Here is a 23,203-nt window from a genome sequence, read left to right as displayed (position 1 = left end):
CCTACATTATTCCATCTGGTTCGTATATACGTGATAAAAACATCAGCACCGTCATCCTCACTGCCCCTCACCGACAACAACACCCACACCCTGACCCACGCCCACAACCACCACGACCAGGTGACGGTCTCACCATCGTTCTTCAGTCTTGTCTTCCTGGGGCTTTCCATCTATGAAGCGCCAGGCCCCTCTCCAGACTCTTTACGATCTGCAGAATGCTCAGTCCGACAGTACTCGTGTCGAAGCACTCAAGGCTATCAAACATGACTTGACCGGCCATCTCTCGCGTAAATCCCTCTTTGTCAATGCCGGTCTGATCGATGCGCTGGCGGCTGCTCTTCCGCCATTAGACTCTTCCAGAGACGTCAATCAGCTGTACCTTCAATCATCTCAAGTCCTTGCGGTACTTGCACATGGTATGTCAGGGCGCAGCCTACCCTACTACTATATTCTGAGTCTCAACCATATCTAACCCAATCCATTTAGAAGGGCCCTTGTTTCTACGGCCACTGCTTAGCACTGCCATACTGCCTCAGTTAATTGCCAGTCTCACCGCACCTACTTCACCCAAGACTTCTCTCGCCGTCCTCAAGTCTCTCGTCGCCATTGCAGATCACCTCCCAGCTCATCTCGCAGACCTTTTATATTCGAAGACTCACATAAGATGCTTCGCCTATATCATCCGACGAGCTGGGTCAGAGGCACAGTCTCCACAGGCCTGCGATCTTAGCTTGACCTTGATGTGCAAGACTGTCGCCGCTGATGCACACAAGCGTGCCCTCGTTGAAGCTGGGGTCTTATCCGCTCTTGCTGCCCGCCTGGCATCTTTTGTCGTTGCACAAGGTCTGGTACCTCCGTCTTCTGATACGCTCGACTTGGACAACGGGCCTTCGGATGTCATCCCAGACCCTGCCCCCTCATCCGCCCATTTGTCTCCTGTCCTCGAGTCGATCGCACTCTTGATTGATAAGTCGAAATCCCGCTCGCGACTATTTATCAATGACCCTTCCATCAAACTGGTACTGCCAGACCAAAGAGATGGTTTCTCGCCCTCGGACATTCGCCGGGGTCCCTGGGGAGGCAGCTACTTATCAGGAGCCGCCGTGCCACGCAACAGCACTCACGGACCTTTTGATCCTTTACTACCTTATGTTCCCACAACCGACAAGTCTCTCTCCAATGATCAGACTGCTTTCCCTCCTCTTGGTCCAGTCCTTCCCTTACCGAAGCGTAGAACCTCCTTTCTCCCAACCTCGACACCAAATCCCGACCTATCTCAACTCACTTTCGGATCCGTCGATGCCGAGGAAGGACCAGAGAGCTCAGTTGTGCCGTATCTCCTTTACCTCGTCCGCGAATCACGAGGGAAGCGCCGCCTGTTGGCCACCAAGTTACTCGTCGCGCTCTATAATCTGGGCCATGTGAGACGACATCGCAGATCCACCTTCACATCGCTTCTGGCGCCATTGTTGACTCGGATGCTGGAGCCAGATTTGAAGCAAGACACCCTCCATCAGAATCCGGGTTCTTTGCTGTGCAATGGGCTGCACTATACCAAAGCTGTTCCTGCCGTCCTTGCAGGGTTGATCAATGACAATGCAGATATGCAAAAAGTGGCAGTCGAGGCCAAAGCAATATCCAACCTTTCGGCCAGTTTAAAGATGACTTTTGAGAGCCCTCTCGAACCGAAGCTGGCCCCATGGCAACCATCCAAGGTGTCGGACAACATGGTTGATGATCGCATGGGAGACAACGAGACCGATCAAGACAATGTGGAGATACCACTTCCCCTACGCCGAGAGATGGATTTCCGCCAAGGCTGCCTTCAAGCGCTCGCAGCGATAGCCTTGTTCCGCGACTCGTACCGAAACGAGATCTGTGCTCAGGGAGTCCTGACTCATATTATGGCAGCGCTGGAGCCCTTGCACATACACACTCATGCCTCGGGCGCGACCGAGATCCGTGGAAATACAACACCGGTGATCCTGGCGGCGTGTAGTGCCGTACAAGTCTTGACACGATCGGTTCAGGCGTTGAGAACTAAATTGATTGAAGCAGAGGTGATCAAACCAATAGTTTTATTGATGAGCTCGACCAATGCCGATATCCGAATCGCCGCTACCATGGTGCTGACCAACCTCGCCATCGACTTCAGTCCCATGAAGGATGGGGTGGGTGAGTCGACGATGGTGAAGAAGCTTTGCGAACAGGCTCATTCTGCCAATGCCAGACTTCGATTGGAGTCACTGTGGGCTCTGAAGCAATTGGTTTTGAACGCAAGTAAAAAGCTGAAACAGGAGGTGGTGGATGAGCTGGGGGCAAGTTGGATCAAACTGCTCATCAAGACCGACCCCAACGACATTCCCGAGGGGGAGGTGATTGGGCTGGTGGAAAGGGATTACCCACCGCTCAATACGTTTCAGCCCTTGCTATCACCTCACGTGGCGGGGAAAGACGTGGTCATGAGTGATGATTCGGACGACAGTGAGGGTGACGAAGAGAAGCAAGAAGAGGACGAGTCCACGAGTTCCGGTTTCAGCACCAAACATACGGTAGAGGATGATACCGAGATTCAGGCACAATTACTGGATCTTTTGAGAAACCTATTCTGTGGAGAAAATGCGTCTGACTTGGTCAAGTACGTGTTTGATGAAATGGGCCAGGATGACTTTTTCGACATCTTGGTGGACCGGCTCAAGCCTCGAACCGCCGCATTGGGGCCCACCCGCAAGGATGATCACACCATCGCCGCACCGAGCGTGATTGTCATTCGAGTGCTTTACATCCTGGTCCACATTGCTGCGTGCGAGCCTCGGTGGAGAAATGCACTGGCGTCGAACCATGCGTTGACGAAGCAGGTGCTGACGTTTTTCAGTCATTCGGACCGGGAAATAAGAGCCACGTGTTGCTGGATTGCGACTAGTCTTACGTACGAGGACGATTCGAGCAGCCGAGCGTTGTGCCGGCAGCGAGCACTGGAACTGCACAAGGTTGGATTCATGCCGCAACTCAAAAAGCTGGAAAATGATGCGGATCTGAATGTCCGGGAACGAGCTCGTGCGGCTGTCCATTTGATCACCAAGTTGATAGCTTCTTAGCAGGGTTTACATGCCCGAGTATAACATAACGACTGCTGATGAGACCAGTGCCGTTGATTTATGAGACAGATTCACCAGTACTGAGTGCCTACGATTGTGGAGTCTGGAGGACTGTTCAAATTCCATACTCCGTATGTAGATAACGGGTACACGTGAAGCAACGGAAATGCTTGGCGGTGTCATCAGGGGCACCCCGGGCGAATCAGATGTCGGGAATCGTTCCTTTGTTTACTGAGTACGCCCTACACCTCGACCCCGCGTCTTCACCAGGATTTGTCCATCTAGCGTATGAGCCAGCAAAGTCATAAGTCGAGGCTCAAGGACGACATCTTTGGCAAGACATTTTCCATTTTGAACATGGCGTCAGTCAATACCAGGTATCCCCGAGCAACGATTCGAAAGATTGCAAAGGGCCACACCAGGAAGAACGTCAGCAGAAAGACAGACCCTCTGATTTATCTCGACTACATTTTATTCATTGAGGAGTACTTTAGCCCAATGGTCCATGTTCGACCAGTTCCATTCTGACTAATTCTAGGTTGATGAAAAACGCAACTCGGAAGGCGACGGAGAGTGGTGAGAAACATATCGCAGCCAAGGACATCAGGAAGGTTACCATGGTATGTTGCAACCCTAGAGATGAGTAGGCTAGAGGGCTAAATACAGCACTAGACAACACTACGGCGATTCAAAGGTTGAACAGTTGCCCTGGCTTTGATGTTTTGGATACCAACGGGAGCGACCAGTTCTCGACATCTGGCTTCCACTCATGGTCAGGTTATCCATGGGATTGTCTTTCACCGCCCTATAGACCACCTGACTCCATACAACGACCTCTACATACTCCACCGCAAATTAAGGGTGCGGAGGGAAAGTGAGACCTCGATTGGGTCTATTTTTGCTAGATATCCCTACAGAGACACTCTTTGATCCACTTGGTCGGCGCACGATATTGGTCAACATCTCCCAGCTTCCCTTGACGGCTAGAGAAGAGAGAATGGAGATGTAAGGTTTGGCTATAGATTGGGGTGGTCTGGTCTCCTCGGTGAGAAGTGAGATTCTCTACAAGTCATTCGACCCTTCTTCTGGGTTAGGGAGAAGGCGCGACTCTTGCCTGTCGTGCCTGCCTTACATAAAAATACACATATGGAGTAGATTTCTAGGGCTGCGCATGTGGTCTTCCAACTCTGCTCTATTGAGGGGGCTGTATTATCCCCAGACGCTCTTGCTCTCGCTCTCGCTCTCGACTTGTCCTAAAATCGTCACACAGTCAACATTGCTTAGGTAAGGTTGTCAGGCAAGGTACGGAGTAGGTACTCATCTCCTCCAGCGGGTGTCTTGGCATGGGGCTCTAGATGATTCCCCAAACGACCATGGCCAGCCGGTGAGTCTTCCAGCCTCGGAAAATGATCAATGATTTGTTCACGCGAGCATCAACTTTCTCCGTCCTTCAACCTTGAACCCAGAAAACTGCCTTTCCCATATTCGGAATTCCACCTTTTCTAGACCTTTGCCCACAGCATCTCTCCCAACTCGCCAACTCATTTCCTGCCACTAGACTGCACTTCAGCTTTCTGTGTGACCTCTCTCTCACCCATTTCCACCAAATTCCTACATCATCAAATCTCGGCCTCTACCCCCCCGACCATGTCTTCCACCGCAACCATACCCGTGGATTCAAAATCTGCCAAAAAACGCAAGGGCAAGGCCGAAGCTGCAAATGCCAGTGGTGCTGCTACCCCAGCCCTAGAGACCACCCCTTCCGAAACCCATACCAACGGCGTCGAGACACAGAGTGAGCACAGTTACATCAAAGAATTGGCAAGGTACGCACAGTCATGACACCCCTCTCCCTCTCACCAAGCTCATTTCCCCGGCTGAACTGACTTCTACCCAAGAAACATCCGCAACATTCACAAGAAACTCTCCGCTTCGTCCAAGGCTGATGCTGTCATCGCTGAAAACCCCGACGTCCCCCTCGATGACCTCGTTGCCCAGAAGAAACTCAACGCCGATCAAAAAGCCCAAATCCTCAAGAAGCCTGTGTTGCAAGCCCAAATTGCCCAATTAGAAGAACAGCTCAACACCTTCAAATCGTTTGCACAGGAACTAGAGGCCAAGGCTGCAAAGGATAAAGCAAAACTGATCGAGGCACATGAGAGTGAACTTGCTGCAGCCAAAGACCAAGCTGCTCAAGGTGCTGGAGAGTCGCAATCAAAAGCTGTCGAGAATGGTCTTCGAGTTGTCAGTCACTTCCTCCATGCCGCAGCCTCTAAGCGCCAGTCAGAGGATGCCGACACAGAGGAAGGTCGAGCCTTTGAAGGTGCTCTTTTACTTGTCTACCAAGGCAATGATGCCTCATTGTCGACTCTGAAGAACCTTGTCAACGGTGCAGATGAGAGGATACCAGATGTCAACGGAGATCTGCTGGAGGTCACGTTTGCTCAGGTCAAACAGTCGGCCTTGCAGGCCGCTCAAGACATCTCGGAGCCTGCCCTGGCCGACGTCGATGATGCTCAGCCTGATCTCCCTCTCCCTGAATCCGATTCGACCGTGGCACATGCTGCTCTGACCGAGCTGGACGACACAACAACTCTACCCACCCACCCTGCCGAGCCTGAATCTGCCGCACCTCCCCAGCAGTCATCGACCGGTGACGAGGCCGCCAACGCCGTGGCAGAAGCTTCCTGGGACCCCCAAGCTTCCGTCGGGACAGAATCCAGTGCTAATAACGATGAGTGGGTTCAAGTGTCTCGTGACCCTGCTGAGACCGAGACTGGTGTCGCTGCCACTCCCGCTGCTAACCACGGCACGGGTAGCTGGGCTGAGGAAGTCGGTGCAGCAGCTGCTAGCGAAGAAAAGGCTGCGGCCGAGAATGATGGATTCGAGCAAGTGAAGCGTGACCGCGGTCGCGGCCGGGGTGGCCGAGGTGGTCGTGGCGAATTTAGAGGTGGACGAGGACGAGGAGGTGGTGGTGGTCGTGGAGGAGACGGATATCGTGGAGGCCGTGGAGGCCCGCCTCGAGGACGCGGTGGTCCCCGTGGTGGGCCGGCTGGAGAGAAGAACTAGGAGGACAGCCACTCTGGCCGATGCCAATTCGTTCAAGCCTGATCAGGCCCCGGAGTGGGTTGGACTGCTCTAGTTCGCCTTGATCTGGGACAGCAAGCATGATCGACTCCGTCTCGACTCGACATCAGGTAAATTTTTTGCTACTTGTCTTGAGCCGCCTTTTCGTTTCCAGCATTTGAACCACAACGAACAACTCCACACAGCGACTGCGGGCATCATTTGTTTTCATTCCACAACCATCACGAAATGCCTTTACAAGATAATGAGGAAAGGTGACCGAGAACAGGCCATTTTTGCCTTGATTTCATTTTATTAAACCCCCACCTGTACACCATTACGACCCTTTTCTGTTGGGGAAAAGTACCAATGACCTCCTTTTCGGGGCGTTTAAAAAAGCATCATCTCGTTGGTTTGACGGTTTCACCTCCATCAAAGGGTAGGGCCGGAGTTACGCACGGGCCGAAAGCGAGGAGAAGAAGAGGAGTGGGCAGGAGATGAGAAAGCAGGAGAAGAAGAATGAGAGGAGATGACGGGAGCAAAAGTGCATCAGGCGGAAAAGGGGCATTGGTCTAGGATCCATATTCAGAGCACTTCTTGTCCATTGGAGCTGCACCAGGGCGCTTGAAGGCGGGCTTATGCTGTTCAGAGATGAAACCATGAGACATGTGCAATAGGACGAATTGGGCTTCCGAAATCCATGAACCAAATTAAAGCGTAAAACCTCATGGTAACTGAAGTCTCGTCCTAATTGAGTCGTCGTCAAGTAAAATGTCCGTCGCCTCGTAAAAGGCTGGTGCACTGGATTTGGATGTACATTGTCTGCATGCCACCCAGTTCTCATGTAAACATCACAAACAGGACACAGGGCGTCTATCTCGTTAGGCGAGCGATACCATGATTATTACCAATTATCATCCCCCCTGCAGACTGCCATCATAATCGTGTGTCAAATCCTGCACGCGGAGGATCCCACTGGCCCACCCCACGGCGGCCAGACCGGCGAATGTCTGATTTGGGTTCCAGTCGAGTGCTGTGAGGGCTTGCTCTTCTTCAAACAAGGTGTCTCCAGGCCCTCCAGCGGCAGCCGCCTCGGTTTTTGTTTTAGACGAACGTTTGCGGGACGCTGGAGTGTGGCCGAGGTCCATCTTAGTCGGCAAGAATCCTTCGCTAAACCGAGATAACCCTTGCCGGGTTGGGTTGCCGTGGTAGAGTCTATGTGAAGGATCTGACGTGGTGTGGTCGGTATCCGCGGACGCTGCAGGAAGCGTCATGCTAGAAACCTGTCCGTCGTCGCCTATGGCACGCGCGACTGGCCGCCATTCATATCCACATACCATTTGCAGATACACGGGTACTCCTCGTGATGCAGCCAATCGTTGTGAGGTCGTCGTCAACCGTGAATCGCCGCGAGTCTGAGGAAGTGTTTTCCACAAATGATTGGTGGCGTACAGATCTCCCCGAGATGTGCCTGCCAGAATGCAGGGATGCCAAATGCTGCCAGCGAGGATGGTCGCAGCTCCAGTGTCTTCCGGAAGCTTGGCGACCCGAGTGCTGGAATGGAATGAACGCAGGCTGAAGGAGTTGATGGTGCTGGTGGAGTCGGTTGCATTCTGCGATGAGGCTGTATCAGATAGGGTTATAAAGCCACGAGCGAAGTGATTGTACATCAGAGAGCCAGGCATGGGAAATGACGATCGATAGATAGAGACTGTATCAGAGTATGGGCTTCTCAGGTCGGTCAAGGTAAGAATACCGGTAGCAGAGAGCGATGCAACGTATGGGACTAGGCTGTAATCCGTGGAAGAGGCGCAAGAAAGTGAGATGATATAGGTAGCATGAACGTGATGAGAGAAGTAAGCTGTCGTGGAGGGTATCGAAAGATCGTAAACATGAATTTCCCCCGAAGACGTCCCTAGGACGAGATCTGTTGCAGATGCAAAGGCGAGAGACGTGAATATGGCGTCTGAGGGAAGAAAGAAATCATGGAATGTTTTCTTGGCCAGCAAATTCACGGGACGAGCTTCTTGCTCTAAAGGGATGGACACTGCAAGAGTACGAACATGTCCATCACTGGATAACACCGCGAGTACACCCTGGAAACAGCCCTTGATCTTCTCCTTGGAAAGTTCAGGTTGAGGCAAGGAATCCAACGGACGCCATGCAAGCTGGCGAATGTCACCCCAATCTGCCAAAATATTGGCGGCAACTCGTGGATGAGCGCTCATATTCAGAGTCCGAAGAGAGGCTTGTGGCAGGTTTAGGGTGTCGAATCGCCAGATCTGTATCAGTGCTGAGTATGGGGGTGATGGATGGAATGCTGGAGAATGATTGAAGTCCTGAGGCACAACATGCCTCTGTGTTGGAGTGGCACGTACTGAGACGGCAAGAAATTGAGAGCCGTCAGTATGAGACGGTGCCCAAGCAAGTGTTTGGACCTTTTCTCCGAGATTGATCAACCAACCTTCGCGGTATCGGGATTCTGGCGCCGGATGAGCACTCTCATACCTCGTGCTTACAGGTTCTCTAGTCCATGCCAGCCCGAAGTCGACGGCACAATTTAGGTCAAGATGGTATTTGTGTTGTCGACTTTCGGGACCAAGGACGATCCCATGGGGCTGGGTGTTCTTGTTGAAGCTGTGAATCTGCTTTTCTGTTTCGGTATCAACCAATTGGGTGAGTTGACCGGAAAATATTTGCTGGAAGACATTGTCGTCTTTGGTAGGGATGCTGTCCGCGGATGATTCGACCGGCCGAATCATGTCATCTAGAGTAGATCGACTTGGAAGGGTAATGTCGCGGCTATTTAACCAGGTATCCCGGGCACTGATAGCACCAGCAAGATCTTCAGCCTGGTCACTGAACAAAAGGGAATAGTCTTTTGGCCTGTCGACTTTGGGAAGGCCACGAGACCGGGTTTCAAGCTTGGTGGAGTTGAGGTGTTGTTGACGTGGAGCCCTGGGTTGTTTTGGGAAGGCGGTATCATTATCGGACGACAAGGTCATTCCGTCATCTGCTTCGGAAAACGGAGGGTTTGAAGGCTGTAATGATGAATCACGAGAGGCAAGATTATCGGCCTCGGATGACGTGCCATTGCCCTCGTTGCCAGAGTCTTCTTCTTCATACTGGTCCGATGGACTCGAGCCAGAGGACTGAGAGTCTGTTCGAAGGACTCTGAGAGTCTCTTTGTTCCACCCATCATTGGCGTATTTGGGATTGGTCTTGCGTGGACGTTTAGAACGACGCATGGGAATTGGTGGTCTTTGTTATAGATGAAAGCGGGTGGAGGTGTGTGATGGAGCGACAAGATGTTATCGATTTGTCGTCAGACGGCACTCACTTGGGCATGAACAAGCTAATGTGACTGTCATTACATTTTGTAGATAAAGAGATTGTGTTGATTGGTTAGATTAGTAGGCAGGCACAACTGGAGCCAGAGGGAAATTATAAATTGTCTTGCAGGAAATGTGAACGCGAGAATGGAAGGTGTAGCGATGATAGAGATGACATCTAATGCTACGTACAGCAGTGAATTGCCCATCTGAATCTTCATTGTGGGCCTATATTCAAAAGTAATGCTGTACTTGATTGGGGTGGGGATTTGAACATCTGTCGAGGTTGTGTTTGTCCAAACATATGAGTACATATACATCCCTAGCTGCGTACTTGTCTCACCGTCGAGGCAGACAAATAAGACTTCCCTGGCACGGGAATGTGATTATGCGGCAGTGTCATGTGAATTATAGGATTCAACGACTCAAATATTTATATCTCTACATTGTGAGTGCTGATGGTTGTATCCTGACTGTCCTGACACGTGCCTGACGAAACCAAAACTGGTAGTTGAAATCAATGCCAAGTCGAGCTAACGGACAATTAAATCTCAAACTTCCGACTTCTGAAGCATGTTTGACTTGAGGACGCGCGTTCATCCAATCAGAAGTGGGCAGGACTCGCCTTGACCTGATCTATTGCAAGAGCAATAGCTTGGGCGTCATTGGTGGCTGCCATTGTCCCTGTGCTGTGTCACTAAAAATGGCAATTCTCAGACTGCGACACGTTGGATACCCTGGCACTACCTGGACACCCTCACTGCTCCAGCCCGCGCTCCGTCTTAGCAACAGTCAACAAAGTTACTCTGGTTGGATGATTCCCAGCCCCCGTCTGTTGATCATCGGACTTGGGGGACCTGCAACTCGGGACTCTCGTACACATATCCGTGTCCTGTGCGCTTTGCCCAGAGAGAGAGCGAAATGGTTCTTCAAGGACCCTACTACCCTATTACGCCTGAATCCTCCGGGACCTTCTTCCCTCCTTTACTCACGGCCCATCCCATGACCATCGCCTCCCGTCGAGCCACCAGCCCTCGCCCGCGTAGACTCCATGGCTTCCACTACGATTCTACCTCGGATCCTTACTGTGCTCGCTCTCGCATATACAGCGAACGCTGACTGGCGAGATGGAAATGGCGGATATGGCAATTGGAAAAACGGTGATTACGAAGGTGAAGGTCCCCCGTGGTGGGGTGGCAGAGGCGGCAGAGGCAGCAACAGCACCAGCAACAATGACAGCTACCGAGATCGCAGCGATCAGGCTGGAGCATTTGGTTCCCTCTCCGACTTCAACCACGCAAGCAGAATCCTCATAGCACACGCCGTCCTGGCCTCGTTGGTCTGGGTCGTCTTCGTCCCATCGCTGGCCATCCTCCTTCGCCTCAATATCAAAAATCCAATCGTACTGAAGCTACATGCCCTTGGTCAAATCTTCAGCTATATCGTTTATATTGCAGCCGCCGGATTGGGCATTTGGCTTGCCCAACAGTCTGCGGGCTTTGGCATCTGGAATGACCCTCATCCACAACTTGGACTTGCCATTCTGGCCATTGCGTTCTTCCAGCCCTTCTTTGGCGCATCACACCACCGAATCTACAAGAAAAGAGCCAATGCTCTTCAGGCAGGTCAGCCAACCAAGCAGCCTGGCAGAACCACGCCCGGCCGCACTCATCTCTGGGTTGGTCGAATCCTGATCGTCCTGGGCATTGTCAACGGCGGTCTGGGCATCAGGTTGGCATCCTACAGTCCTTTCCAGTCAGATGCAACCTCTCGAAGAGCCGGAATCATCTATGGCGCCGTGGCCGCCGCCATGTTCGTGTTGTATGTCGCCTTTGTCGTCTTCTTCGAGGTCAAGAGGGCTCGATTCCAGGCCAAGGAGCGCGAGGAAAGGCAAAAGGCCATTGATAACAAGCAAGGACTGCCAACATACGACGAAAGTGAAGAATCTGTGGGGCAGAACCTTCCTCGATACTCCTGATTCAGCGGGCTTCTGATATATGACCTTTATATGATATCAAGAACACCAGCGAGATTAATGATGCTGGTGGCATTCACTCCACAGATGACAACGATGACATTATGTTTTGTTCGAATCACTCGCGTAGCTACATCGATCAGACCTCCTGGGCTGTGTTCCTTGTCTGCTGGAACTAGCTAAATGACGATGTATTGACCTACGTATGGACATGCCTTCCAAATGGTGAGCATTTATTCATCCTTATTCACACGTGATGTCATGTCAAAATTTCTCTGCTCGAATCGCACATCGTTCTTTAGATCAACAATCACGGCGATGACCGCAATTTGATCTTTCTCCGCCTGAATTGCAGCCTAGATCATTATTGAACCGTCTCCGTGAATGGTTCCGACGACTATTTAGTTCTAATTGCACCTTTCGACAAGCCCGACTGGAGATCTTGATCCGCGTTCTTAGCGGCAGCCTCCGACCTAACCAACGTAGCCTGGCTTCGTTTCGACAATTGTTGTGATCACTCGCCCAGCAATCTCGCGCTCACATGGCTGACTTACCATTTGACATAGACCTCGGACTGCAAGATAGCCATGTCTTGGTCACTGGTTCAAGCGGAGCCATTGGCGCCGTGGTGGTGCAGGCCTTTCTTGCCGCAGGAGCCGTGGTATCTGGGTTTGACAAGGTCGAACCAAGCATGGATGCTCCTCGCTTTCACCCGCTTGTGGTTGACATCACTGACGAAGTCGCCCTGGCTCAAGCATTTGCAGATGCTCGATCGAGATTTGGGTTGATCACTACTCTGATAGCTGCAGCGGGCATTGATCTGAGCTACGCTCCGCGCCACTCTCTCGTCGACATGCCCCTTACGGAATGGAGAAGAATAATGAATGTCAATGTCGACGGCACATTTCTTACTTGCCGTACGTGGCTCCGCGAAATTCGAGAATTTGTCAAACGCGAGAAGAACCTGTCGGCGATAGTATTTGGCAGCGAAGCCGGCAGATTTGGTGTGCCTTCCTGTGCTCCTTATGCAGCATCCAAATCCGCAATACAGACTGGACTGGTCCTTTCCCTGGCCCAGGACGTGGTCAATGTGCACCCGGAGATACGAGTGAATGCAATCGCACCTGGTCCAGTCCAAACCCCACAATATCGCGAGGAGTGCGCAGTCGACCAACAAGTTAAGTGGAAGGAAGCAGAGGCAACCGTGGCTCTTCGCAAACCAGTTACAATGCAAGCCGTTGCCAGAGCCTGCCTCTTTCTCGCAAGTGACAACTTCTCATCCAACATTACCGGACAGCTGTTGCCAATAGATTCAGGCAAGCAGGGAAACCTGTTTTGGTTGCCTGGCGGAGACCCAGCCTGACCTACACCCAGCAACAGACACGTATCCATATTTGTTCAGTATGCCGTCTTATACGGCCGTTAGGATTGGATGGTTTCCAACAAATGCCGTTACTTGAAAATGTATGGAGACCTTGCACGTGACATTCTACGTTGCTTGTTCAGCATCGACGTTTGGCTGTCACATCTTTGTTTGTAGTATTTCGGTGTCCATGCGCCTTGCCCCGGACCATGCCTTCATACGCAAATGGAGCAGGACTTTGGAACTTTGACGCTACAACTGCCAGCTCAGACTGAAGACAGGTGACTGGGATTTGGACAACCCAATCTCAACAGTCTGGTCAGCACTTGTGATACTCTTCGGGATCAACTCCCCTCTCCTCGTAAGTACGATCCTGGCTCCGCCTTCGGTGGCGGGCTCTGGAAGCTTGTAGAATCGTCTTCCGGACCGACTCAGGAATCGTTCGAGCTGGTCCTGTGTGACCTGATCCTCCTGAAGTACGCCCGTTTCAATGGCCCCCTCGAGCGCCAGTATGACAAGTTGGGTTGCAAATGGTTGAGTGAATACGCCTGCTGGTGCTGGGTGTCCATGCTGGGTATTCATCTTGTTTGCCAAGGGGTGCGGCGCACTATCACTGCCACTAGAAGCCCCAGACCATCAGTCAAAGAGCTTGACACTGCTGGCGCTGCGGGTGAACTCACAAAAAGAACTTGGAATCGCCACTGCCAACGGCCCTGACCAGAGCATCTCGGTCCAAAGGCGTTTTTGGAATAGGCTTGCAGAAAGCGAGAGGGTCGACTTCGCTGTCGTCCCCAGTTAAGTAAAGATGATGTGCCGTGATCGTCCCTATGGTCATATCTTTAGAATTCAAAAGGGAAACCGATTCGGTAAATTGACGAACCTGCAACAGTCGGGCCGCAGGACCGGACAGCATCTAATGCAGCCGCAGTTGAGCAATGCTGTCAAACAAGGTCAGATCTTCCAATCCATAGGATCATGGCTCGACATACCTCCAGTACGCAGCGCAGGGCTGGAAACTTTTGGTGGAGCTTTTTTAGCTCTGGGAGGAATGCTTCTTCCAGAGAAATATTGCGATCTGATAGAGGCCCTGGCCATTCGCCATGCAGGTTGAGGACAAGGTCATGCTTTTCCATGGCGGCGAACACGGGAGAGTAGGCATCTAAGAAGTTGGCAGGCACCCCTGATTCGGAGTTTGTGGTCACGCCTACTGGGGTCTTAGTCCTGCATCTCGAGTATCCAGGTCTTTACATCAACGGCTTACCTTGCGGGTATAACTTGACTCCAGCGATGCCAGCCGCAGCTGCTTCAGCAATCACTTCTGGGGTGATGGAAGGGTGTAGCTGTTATGTTCAGCCATCATCGGCCAACATGTACAGTCGTGTAGTCACTGGGTATTACTTACATAAAGGGACATGAGATAATGGACTTTGGGCTCAATCGCCTGCAGGAGAGCCTTGTACTCCAGAGCTTGGGCAACAGTGGTGATTGGAGGCTGTAAGTTTGGCTGCCACCGAAGTCAGTGCTGGTCGAACAGCGAAGTGTACCTGAATATGGACACACCATAACAAAAACAGTATCTACTCCTCCTTTCAAGATCTGAGGAACCACCAGCTGCATGACCTGCCAGAGGAAATCATTAGTACGGTCTTGTTCAACGTTGGGTTAGGTGCAGACCAACTTGGCCTTGCCGCAAGTGGACATGCATGTCCGCTGATGGCGGTAGTTCAAGACGTTGTATTTCTCTTAGCCGCATTGTGCTGGGTCTTATGTGGGGAGGTTTTTCGCAGCTATAATTCAGTATGGGCCAGCCACTTGTCCAAGGGTAGTGGTGAAAACAGGTTGAGAAAACCTTCAGGATTTTGCTTTGCTGAAAACGAACAGAGAAGGCATGAAGCCGTTGTGTGGTTGATAATAAACAGGAGTGTGAACACCAGTAGAACTGTCATATAGTCATTCTATCTAGTAGCAAAAAAAAAAGAGAGAGAGGGGAAAACCTCTTCCCAGCTACATAGTAGATATAAGGTACAGGCGAAGCATATTTAGTCCAGGACTTTAGACAGGTCCGCCTGGTCATCACAGACGGTGTTCAGTTTTTTGTGGAGCGACAAAGGCAGGTATGGAGGATACGGAGTCCGACAGTTCCTCAGCTTCTTGTTAAGTTCGCAACGTTTGTGCGTTCTCTTCCCAGCGATCTTGTATAGAAAATGTGGTGTGGCAGGTGCCTACTGAGCCACCTCTTGAAACAGGCCACTCATCTTTAGGCAACAGAAGACATGGACATACTAGAGTCATGCTTTGCCGTCACTGGGCATGTTGGTAAGTCAATAAATTACGCCTGGCAGATTTGGTGGGAGATGCACAGGACAAGAGTGGTAATGGTGGTTGGCCAGCTTGGTGATAATTGGCCAAAATCCTCCCCAAGTGGCGCGATTTGTGGGCTGGGAGAAGAATAAACCATGGCCATTGGAAGTGTATTATTGCTGCGTACACGGCTGCGGAAGAGTCTTCGGCGATACTCAACTCGTTCAATGGATGTTCCACATAGGCATGGTTAAATGTTGGATTTCTGTAATAATATTCTGACTGACAACCAAATCCAACAAAGCGGTAGGAGATCTCCTCAAGGTAAAGGTGGCCTTTGATTTTACTCTAGATGAGGCATTTAGAAACTAAACGACTAGCCATAATTCGCGAATAATGCAGAAGGCAGCAAAATTATTGAACCAACTGTTACTTAGAACCCTGTCGCCACTCGAAATAAGCCTGGGTTCAACTCTGCAAAACGTGGCTAGGCAGGAGTGCTAGGGCAGGACATTATTAGACGGGGCGTCTCCAGGTGCGTACAGACGCACGAACACGACCGACAGTACTCCGGACCTACCTAACTTACCTAGCTTTTGACTGCCCGGGGCCCCATCGGCCTCTGGCTAGGGACGAGGGGGGACACCCCTCATGCCCAGCTGACGCGAATCGACTCCCCGAGCCTTCTCTCTGTGAAAAGGGCCCTTGGAGTTCCCAACACCTCGTAAATCCCCCCACAACGGGGCAAGTTCAAGCGGCCAGATTATTCCACCAATGAGTGGCCGACCTGCGCAGATCAAGTGTCGCTGTTTGTGGACTGTCATGACTGTATTGCTCGTTACTGGCTCGCCCGCAGGCTACCTTTCTGGCAGCCTCCAGTCTCCAGTCTCTCAAGGCCAGGCGTCAAAAGTCAGACGCCAGACACGCCAACCACACCTGCCTGCCATGCCATTTTAACCTGCCTGTCTCCGTCCTCCGTACTCCGTACCTCTTGTAGAATGCCACTTTTGCCTAGTCCTCACATTCTCCACCATCCATCACTTTACTCCTACTGTACAAACTGGTCGCACCCACTCACCCACCGCCACAGTCATTTTACCCACACCTTGGACAATCTGGTCTGCCTCACGACCCTCACGACAAGTGCTCGACATTTGTCTCTTCACCACCTGACTCACTCTCTGCGCACCCTCGTACCGTTGCCGTCGACACCTTGTCGACTCAAACGTCCCCTTGGACCTGCTTTTTCGTTCTCAGCTCAACCCTGTTGAACGGGGACCTCTGCCCTCAAGGTAGCCGCTTCAGTCCGCGCTTCCAACAATCCTACCAGTCATCGACATTCAACGACAGCTTCGTCCTCATACCGCATCCTCCCTCCAATCATCGCTCCTTAATCGATCCTACGTCTACCTTGATCGCCACTGCCTGTCCCTCCCAAAGCATGGCTTAGATTCCTATTGCACCTGAAACCGAACACCTTGTCATTCATCTCCACCAGTCGATCAAGATGGCCTCGACACAAGATGAAGACATGTATTTATTCCAGGCCGGGCTGGATCAGACACCCTCATTCGCTGGCCAGGATTTTGATAACTTTTTGACCTCTCCTGTTCCAGACAATGACCTTGTCCCCTCGAATCCTGCATTCCTCAATCCCAACGATCTGTCTATCAAGCATGAGAACGATGACACCAAATCCTTTCCTTCAGGTTCATCATTCCCTCGCTCTCCTCGCGGCTCTGCGTCTGGCTCTAGCAGCTCCTCTTCGGATTCTCCCACATATTGGCAAGCCCGTTCCTCTCGACCACGAACCGAAGCTTCCACCGCTTCACCTCCCACCTATAATAATTCTCAGCCTAATTGGAGCAGCGGCATCAACGGCTTCTCAATATCTGCCAACGAGCACATGTTTGAGGATGCTTCTATGGCAGGTATGGATCAAGACTACGAGGCCAGCAACCAGCAGATGGCCTCGGACTTTGATTTCGAAACTGCAGCTAGTACCCCGAGTGGTTTTGATGCACTGGGTGGCATCAATCCCAAAGTTGCCAACATGTCGCAGCCATTTCAACGCCAGGCTAATCACGCCGCCTTTGGGAAGCAACCCTCGAATGCCCGCTTTCCAGCCACGGGTCAACCTCAATTCTTCTTCGCCAACTCTCGAGAAGTGTCCCCTTTAAATGCCATGCTCCCTTCGACGCAGGGACAATCACCGTGGTCGAAACAATCCCCAGCTTCCGGTCTCGAGGAGACTTTTAATCATATCACTATGAACGGCGATTCTCCTGGGAACGCCACTTTCTCTCCCAATGTTCAATTTCCAAACCCAGGCTTCACCTTCGATCCGGACTCCAGTGCCACTCCTTCCACATTCACCAAGGAGATCTCTTCGCCTCCATCAACCGTCAACTCAACAGAAGGTGCATTCTCTTTGACCGTCCATCCAACCTCTCTCAAGTCTCGAGTCGAAACTCAAATCCCCATCAAGCTGACTTTACACCCTCTCCCATCGGGAGTCAAGAAGTTGAGACTTCCCAGGCACACTGTTTCGAAACCAAAGTTTCTGGCAAAGCCAGAGGCGGAGCGCTCGCCGGAAATATATGAACTCCACACATCTTTAGTCTGCACCAGCGCCATGCAGGACCCTGTCAAAATGCAACGAGCGTGGGCTCGGGCAAGAGGCGAGGACATGAGTTCATATGCTCGCCCAAGCCCTAGCTCATCAAGTGACTCGCAGAACTCTCGCGATGACGAAGATAAACCTTTGGAGGGCGGCGAGGTCCGGATCTGTACCGGCTGCATTCAAAGAGAACGCAAAAGAGCCTCGAGAAAGAAACAGAAGAAGCCGGAGGAAGAGGAAATGTTCCAGAAGGACGAGGAAAGGAGGGTCGTCGTTTTCAACACAAACGAGATTAAAGAATGGGTCGAAGTCCCGCGCGACCCCCAGTCAACCTCCGCGGCTGAATCCAGCCCTGCTCCTGGCTCGATGCAGGTTGAGTTGCCCATGCGCATTGCCTGCTATTGCCGTCATCAGAATGAGAAAATGGGCTTCCAGGTCATATTCACCATCAAAGATTGCCGAGACAAGACCATCGCACAGGCAATGACGAATCCAATCATGATCACCGACGATCACAAGACTCATAATGCTCCCACCGCTCTCGCCAATCCTTCGCCCGCTCTCCCTTCTCAAGGCCCTCAACTACCTGGCGCTGGCGTCTTCTCCACCGCCGGCTCAGAGCAACCCGTTATGAACTCCGGCAACCCGAAGCTGTCAAAGCAATCTTTCTCCACCACTGACCTGCATGGGCTGCAGTACAACTTCAACCCAAATTTCCCCATGGCACCCTCGAGTAACCCCTTTGCAATCCCCTCTGCTGTATCCAATCAAACATCTGCAACCTTGACACCACGCAACCTTTCTCGACCAGCTTCCCCCAACGGCCCCTCTGGACCAACTTCCAAACGGAGGAAACAGAGCGGCTCAGGGAAGCTGCCCTCGGGCCTTACAATGACACGCTTGGACACCTCTCAGGCCCCCTCGGGCCCGGCAACCATGCCCAACACCGCTGCGACGTCCCCCTACGCACCAAACATGACGGCTTACATTGGTCCTCAGGACCGTGCATTTGCCATGCCTCCGTCAAGGCCAGCACCATATGGCACCAGCCCTCCCACGCCTAATGGACTGGACACCTTTCCGTCCAACATAAATCGCTCCTTCAGTTTGGAAAATCTTCCTCGGCAGGCTCTCATATCTGCGCCGCCATCCCGCCAACCTAGTCGCCCTGGCAGTCCGGGCTCTGCTCGAAATAGTTTTGGCGCATCGGACGCACCAGTTGGGCAGGCCTTGGCGACCTCCGTGCTGGGACAGCCATCCCGCCGACCCCCGCCATTAATTCACAAGCTTGTACCTGCCGAGGGATCAATCACCGGCGGGACCGAAGTTACAATCCTTGGAAATGGATTCTACCAAGGCCTCGAGGTCATGTTCGGCGATACAGAAGCGACAACGACTACTTACTGGGGAGAGAAATGCCTTAACTGCATTGCTCCGCCGGCTCTCCAGGCCGGTGTTGTCCCGGTCACCTTCAAGCAGGACAGGACCAACCACAACTTGCAGCAACAAAACCATTCGCGGCTGTCACTGTTCACATATGTGGACAACCGTGAACTCGAGATGTATCGCTTGGCACTCAGTATCTATGGCAAACAGATGCCCAGACCTACAGACAGTGCCTGGGACGCTGCAAACCAGATCGTCCAACAGAACCAAAGCCATTCAATGTGGACTTCTCATGGGGGATATGGTATGGGCGGTGGACATCAACGAAATGCTGGTCTGACACAGCTCGGCCCAATCGATACTTTGGAGCTGGAATCGTCTATGGTCCAACTCTTGGAACGCATGGACGAAACTAAGAGATCAGTGACTCCCAGGTTTGACCTTCGACGTTCCACCGGTCTGACCTTGTTACATCTCGCAGCGTCGTTGGGACTTACTCGATTTGTGGCAGGTCTCTTGGTAAGAGGCGCCGATCCAAACATGGTGGACAATAATGGGCACACAGCCATGCACCACGCAGCCATGAACGGGCATACACACGTGATACACCGCCTCAGACTTGCAGGTGGCAGCCATAAAGCACGAAGCATACGACACTTTACGCCTGCGGATCTGGCGACTTCGCTACTGGCATATCAAGCAGCCACCAACACGGCCGACCACTATCGATCTCGCAGTCTTGGCGGCACTCCGATGCGGCTGCATAGCCGAAGCTCTTCGTCACTGCGCTCATTTTGGGAAAACTCATCAAATGTGCAGACCTCGACAGACATCGACAGCTCAGAGGAGTCGGATGACGCTGAAGACGAAGATACCGTCCCTCTGACTCTCTCCACGAGCAAATTTGAGACTCCCATGTCCAGAAGTCAACTCAACTTGCATCGCGTTGGTCGCAGCGGACCTTCATCGCGCCGAAACAGTAGTCATCATCCCACCGATGTGAACAAGCCTTTCCAGCAAGAAACCCGTGACCCCGCTACTCCTCCCCTGGCCCCTACAGCGTTCATGCTGGCGTGGCGTGATCAATTGTTGGCACAGCTCCATCAATTCAACGAAAGCGCACAGTCTGTCATGCCAAACCTGAACAATCTAAATGTGCCTTTGGCGGCACTGCAGGACTATCAGGCCAATCCTATGGTACGCCGTGTTAGCGCATTGTGGCCGCAACGACCGAACTCTAGACAGCAGAATAATGCACGTGAGGGCTGGTGGGAAACGCTGACGGGATCGTCATCGCCGCCTCCGTCATCACCACCGGCTTACCGCGATCTTTATCCCGACGAGAAAGCAAACCAGGGAGCCTGGAACGTCAAGCAGCGATCCGAGGTTCAGGCTGCGGCCGACGCTGCGGCGGATCTGCATTTTGACAATGAGAGACACATTGCGGGTAGCTCATCCCACGTTAAAGCAGCGTCTGCGTTGGACAACCCGATTGAGAGGATTGAATTAAGCCGCGATAGGAAGTTGTTCTTTTTCTGGGTAAGAGACCTTGCATTCGTGCGAGTGGGTGTGGCAAGACTAACCGAAGCTCACAGATTCCTCTCCTTGCAATTCTGTTAGCCCTTATGATACGAGGGTCTGGATTGTCCAACCTTTTTGGACCGTCGTTAGATGTGCTTGAAACGCCGGTCGATCGACAGATAGTGGAAGTGATGTAATGGATGGCGGCGGAGAATACGCAGGGGGAGTGGCATACTATGTTGCTGTAATAGTTGGAACTAGGACGTGATGAGGATGATCCCAACTCGTTTGAGAGAGGTCTACTTATGACTGAGAGGGTGTAATTTTGATTCATAGATATTCGCCCAAGTTGATGCTTTGATGGTTCTAACCATCTGGGGATGAGAGATAGTTGACTACTGTGTGACGAGATATGATTTGATCTTCGTGGACCAATTGATGGACCAAAGCCCACAATGATACTGGGAACGAGGACTCTGACGACTCTTCAGCTGGTTAGACTGGGGTCCACTACAAATTGAGGGACCTGCGTAAATGGTTCATGTGCATACGCCTTATCTCCTGAGCCCAAATTGCCCTACAGTGAAGATGTGCAGAAGTTGTACGGGAGTCTCTTATGCAAAGGGCCAATATTGGCTTCAAATGATTGGCTCGGGCTCAGCCTTGGCACGAGGCTCCCAGTTGGCACAACAATTTGGCAAGGAATAAGCGAAGGAAGGAGGTGCCCGTCGTACCTACTTTATTTATACGCGTCGACCGAGTTTAATCAAGAACTCTAAAAGAAAGCCCAAAAGTCGCTTTCAACCTCTTTTCATCACCATCGCACTGCATCGCACCATCTTACCGCCCGTTTCACAAACCGACGACGTGTTCAAAGCGCTCCGTACCAGGTTAACTGCTGCTAGACTCCTGTCCTCGCTTGGGACTTTTGTCAAATCTGTTCTAGCCTTTGCGCCAAGCCTTCCATTTTCAAATACGTATCGAGGTATCTATGTATGTACTATGCCGTACTTGAAGCTTGACTAGGACATCGCGTTCCAGCTAGGTCGCGTGCAAGGTCTTCCAGACGACCCGTCTGCAGAATTCTCAACGCACCAGCCAAATCTGATTGCCATATCGCGTGCTCCTTCTCCGAAACCCATCGGAAAACTGGCACCAAGCGCCGCGCGAAGTTCTCAACTGCCAACGGACTACATCGGCCTCAATCGGTGAGCTTGTCCCCGAAGGCACACACGAGACATCTTGATCTACGGTGCTTGATGAGGTACTGTCGGACTGAGTGAAGAACCTGGCCACCTCACTCTCGTAAAGGTTGGCCCCTTGTGCCCACCGGCATAAGAGCATTCATCATCGCGGTACGACTGTCACCCACCCACGCCCTGACGACGGACGGTCTCGGCGTAACCCACGGAGCAGAGTAACCATGTCCTCTGAACCCAGTCACGAAATTGAGTACGAGGACAAGCACGTACATCAGGTGTACGAGGAGATTGCGTCGCATTTCTCTGCCACAAGATACAAGGTTCGACATCTGCAAGCCACGTTGTTGATGATGCTTATGTTGCGAAGACACTGACCAACATGTCTCTTCCGTCTAGCCTTGGCCTGTTGTCGACCAGTTCCTTCGCAGTTTACCGCCCGGGTCCGTCGGTTTGGATGTGGGATGTGGGAACGGCAAGTATTTGACCGTCAACAGGGATGTTTTCATTGTCGCCTCAGACAGGTATGTTGGACGATTTTACATTCTTGCTTGGCGCGCATGTGGAGTAGCGAAGGTTCAAATTACGTCCGCCATTGTGTCTGTCACTGCATTACTTCATGTAAACGCTGACATGATAATGGGTCCAGATCTCACAACCTTGTGGACATAGCCGTCCAACATCAACCCCACGACGCCATCGTCGGAGACACCTTGAGTCTGCCGCATCCTCATTCCTCTTTTGACTTTGCAATCTCAATAGCAGTGATACACCACCTTTCCACGACGGAGCGTCGAGTGCAAGCCATCAAGGCCATCCTGCAAACCTTGAAGTCGGCCACCAGAGACTCGAAAGCAGGGCGTGCACTGATCTTTGTCTGGGCGTTGGAGCAGAAAAACAGTCGCAGAGGGTGGAGCGATGAAGACGAGCAAGATGTTCTTGTACCATGGGTCTTAAAACAAGGCTACAAGTCCCCTTCTCCGGACCAATCCACCACTTATCAACGGTACTATCATCTCTATCGCCAAGGCGAAATCCAAGACGATGCAAGAGCCGCTGGCGGCCACATTGTCGAGGCCGGTTATGATCGAGACAACTGGTGGGTGGTCGTTGAGAGATTGGACTGAAAAATCAACGCTCGCAGATTCGTCAAGCCTGGGACCGTGTTCAGGCTGTCTGTCCACTTGGGTATATCGTCACTATTTTTACAGCGTGGTGCCCCTTGACATGCTCAAAATACCAAACAAAGCTTCATGACCGTATATACCGAAATCACATTATGCAGGCGCCTGCCTCCGCCGCGAGTGTTAGTCGCTCTTCACGCACACCCCAAAAGCTTTGC

At 52.0% G+C, this 23,203-nt stretch overlaps 9 protein-coding genes across 9 annotated transcripts; 7 read left to right on the top strand and 2 right to left on the bottom strand.

Moving 5' to 3' along the window:
• The first annotated feature begins 40 nt into the window (after positions 1-40).
• Positions 41-3,167, top strand: PV10_03885 (uncharacterized protein). The gene is made up of 2 exons (XM_016368397.1): positions 41-416; positions 487-3,167. Exons 1-2 carry the CDS (start codon positions 173-175, stop codon positions 3,096-3,098), a joined length of 2,856 nt encoding a protein of 951 aa, XP_016224185.1. The 5' UTR covers positions 41-172; the 3' UTR covers positions 3,099-3,167.
• A 168-nt stretch (positions 3,168-3,335) lies between these two features.
• Positions 3,336-4,300, top strand: PV10_03884 (uncharacterized protein). The gene is made up of 3 exons (XM_016368396.1): positions 3,336-3,583; positions 3,637-3,718; positions 3,771-4,300. Exons 1-3 carry the CDS (start codon positions 3,387-3,389, stop codon positions 3,795-3,797), a joined length of 306 nt encoding a protein of 101 aa, XP_016224184.1. The 5' UTR covers positions 3,336-3,386; the 3' UTR covers positions 3,798-4,300.
• Positions 4,301-4,514: 214 nt separating this feature from the next.
• Positions 4,515-7,098, top strand: PV10_03883 (uncharacterized protein). Its single transcript, XM_016368395.1, has 2 exons — positions 4,515-4,924; positions 4,997-7,098. Exons 1-2 carry the CDS (start codon positions 4,746-4,748, stop codon positions 6,165-6,167), a joined length of 1,350 nt encoding a protein of 449 aa, XP_016224183.1. The 5' UTR covers positions 4,515-4,745; the 3' UTR covers positions 6,168-7,098.
• On the bottom strand, positions 6,592-9,424 carry PV10_03882 (uncharacterized protein). The gene has a single exon (XM_016368394.1). The coding sequence runs from the start codon at positions 9,410-9,412 to the stop codon at positions 7,079-7,081; it is 2,334 nt and encodes a 777-aa protein (XP_016224182.1). The 5' UTR covers positions 9,413-9,424; the 3' UTR covers positions 6,592-7,078.
• Positions 9,425-10,251: 827 nt separating this feature from the next.
• On the top strand, positions 10,252-11,671 carry PV10_03881 (uncharacterized protein). The gene has a single exon (XM_016368393.1). It carries the CDS (start codon positions 10,548-10,550, stop codon positions 11,472-11,474), a length of 927 nt encoding a protein of 308 aa, XP_016224181.1. The 5' UTR covers positions 10,252-10,547; the 3' UTR covers positions 11,475-11,671.
• Positions 11,672-11,936: 265 nt separating this feature from the next.
• On the bottom strand, positions 11,937-14,946 carry PV10_03879 (dihydroorotase, homodimeric type). Its single transcript, XM_016368391.1, has 8 exons — positions 14,513-14,946; positions 14,395-14,454; positions 14,237-14,338; positions 14,096-14,174; positions 13,824-14,038; positions 13,715-13,772; positions 13,515-13,659; positions 11,937-13,453 (listed from the first exon to the last, which is right to left on the bottom strand). The coding sequence occupies exons 1-8, from the start codon at positions 14,585-14,587 to the stop codon at positions 13,087-13,089; spliced, it is 1,101 nt and encodes a 366-aa protein (XP_016224179.1). The 5' UTR covers positions 14,588-14,946; the 3' UTR covers positions 11,937-13,086.
• PV10_03880 (uncharacterized protein) lies at positions 12,013-12,834 on the top strand (the record flags this gene model as incomplete). Its single annotated transcript, XM_016368392.1, has 1 exon — positions 12,013-12,834. The coding sequence occupies one exon, from the start codon at positions 12,013-12,015 to the stop codon at positions 12,832-12,834; it is 822 nt and encodes a 273-aa protein (XP_016224180.1).
• Positions 14,947-16,145: 1,199 nt separating the features above from the next.
• On the top strand, positions 16,146-21,407 carry PV10_03878 (uncharacterized protein). The gene is made up of 2 exons (XM_016368390.1): positions 16,146-20,680; positions 20,737-21,407. The coding sequence occupies exons 1-2, from the start codon at positions 16,643-16,645 to the stop codon at positions 20,857-20,859; spliced, it is 4,161 nt and encodes a 1,386-aa protein (XP_016224178.1). The 5' UTR covers positions 16,146-16,642; the 3' UTR covers positions 20,860-21,407.
• Positions 21,408-21,652: 245 nt separating this feature from the next.
• PV10_03877 (uncharacterized protein) lies at positions 21,653-23,117 on the top strand. Its single transcript, XM_016368389.1, has 3 exons — positions 21,653-22,184; positions 22,261-22,385; positions 22,511-23,117. The coding sequence occupies exons 1-3, from the start codon at positions 22,086-22,088 to the stop codon at positions 22,986-22,988; spliced, it is 702 nt and encodes a 233-aa protein (XP_016224177.1). The 5' UTR covers positions 21,653-22,085; the 3' UTR covers positions 22,989-23,117.
• Positions 23,118-23,203: the final 86 nt, after the last annotated feature.

This window comes from Exophiala mesophila (assembly GCF_000836275.1).
Source record: "Exophiala mesophila strain CBS 40295 unplaced genomic scaffold supercont1.3, whole genome shotgun sequence".
Classification (NCBI taxonomy): domain Eukaryota; kingdom Fungi; phylum Ascomycota; class Eurotiomycetes; order Chaetothyriales; family Herpotrichiellaceae; genus Exophiala; species Exophiala mesophila.
Note: the sequence above shows the minus strand (reverse complement) of the source record. Positions and strands in the feature narration are given on the sequence as shown.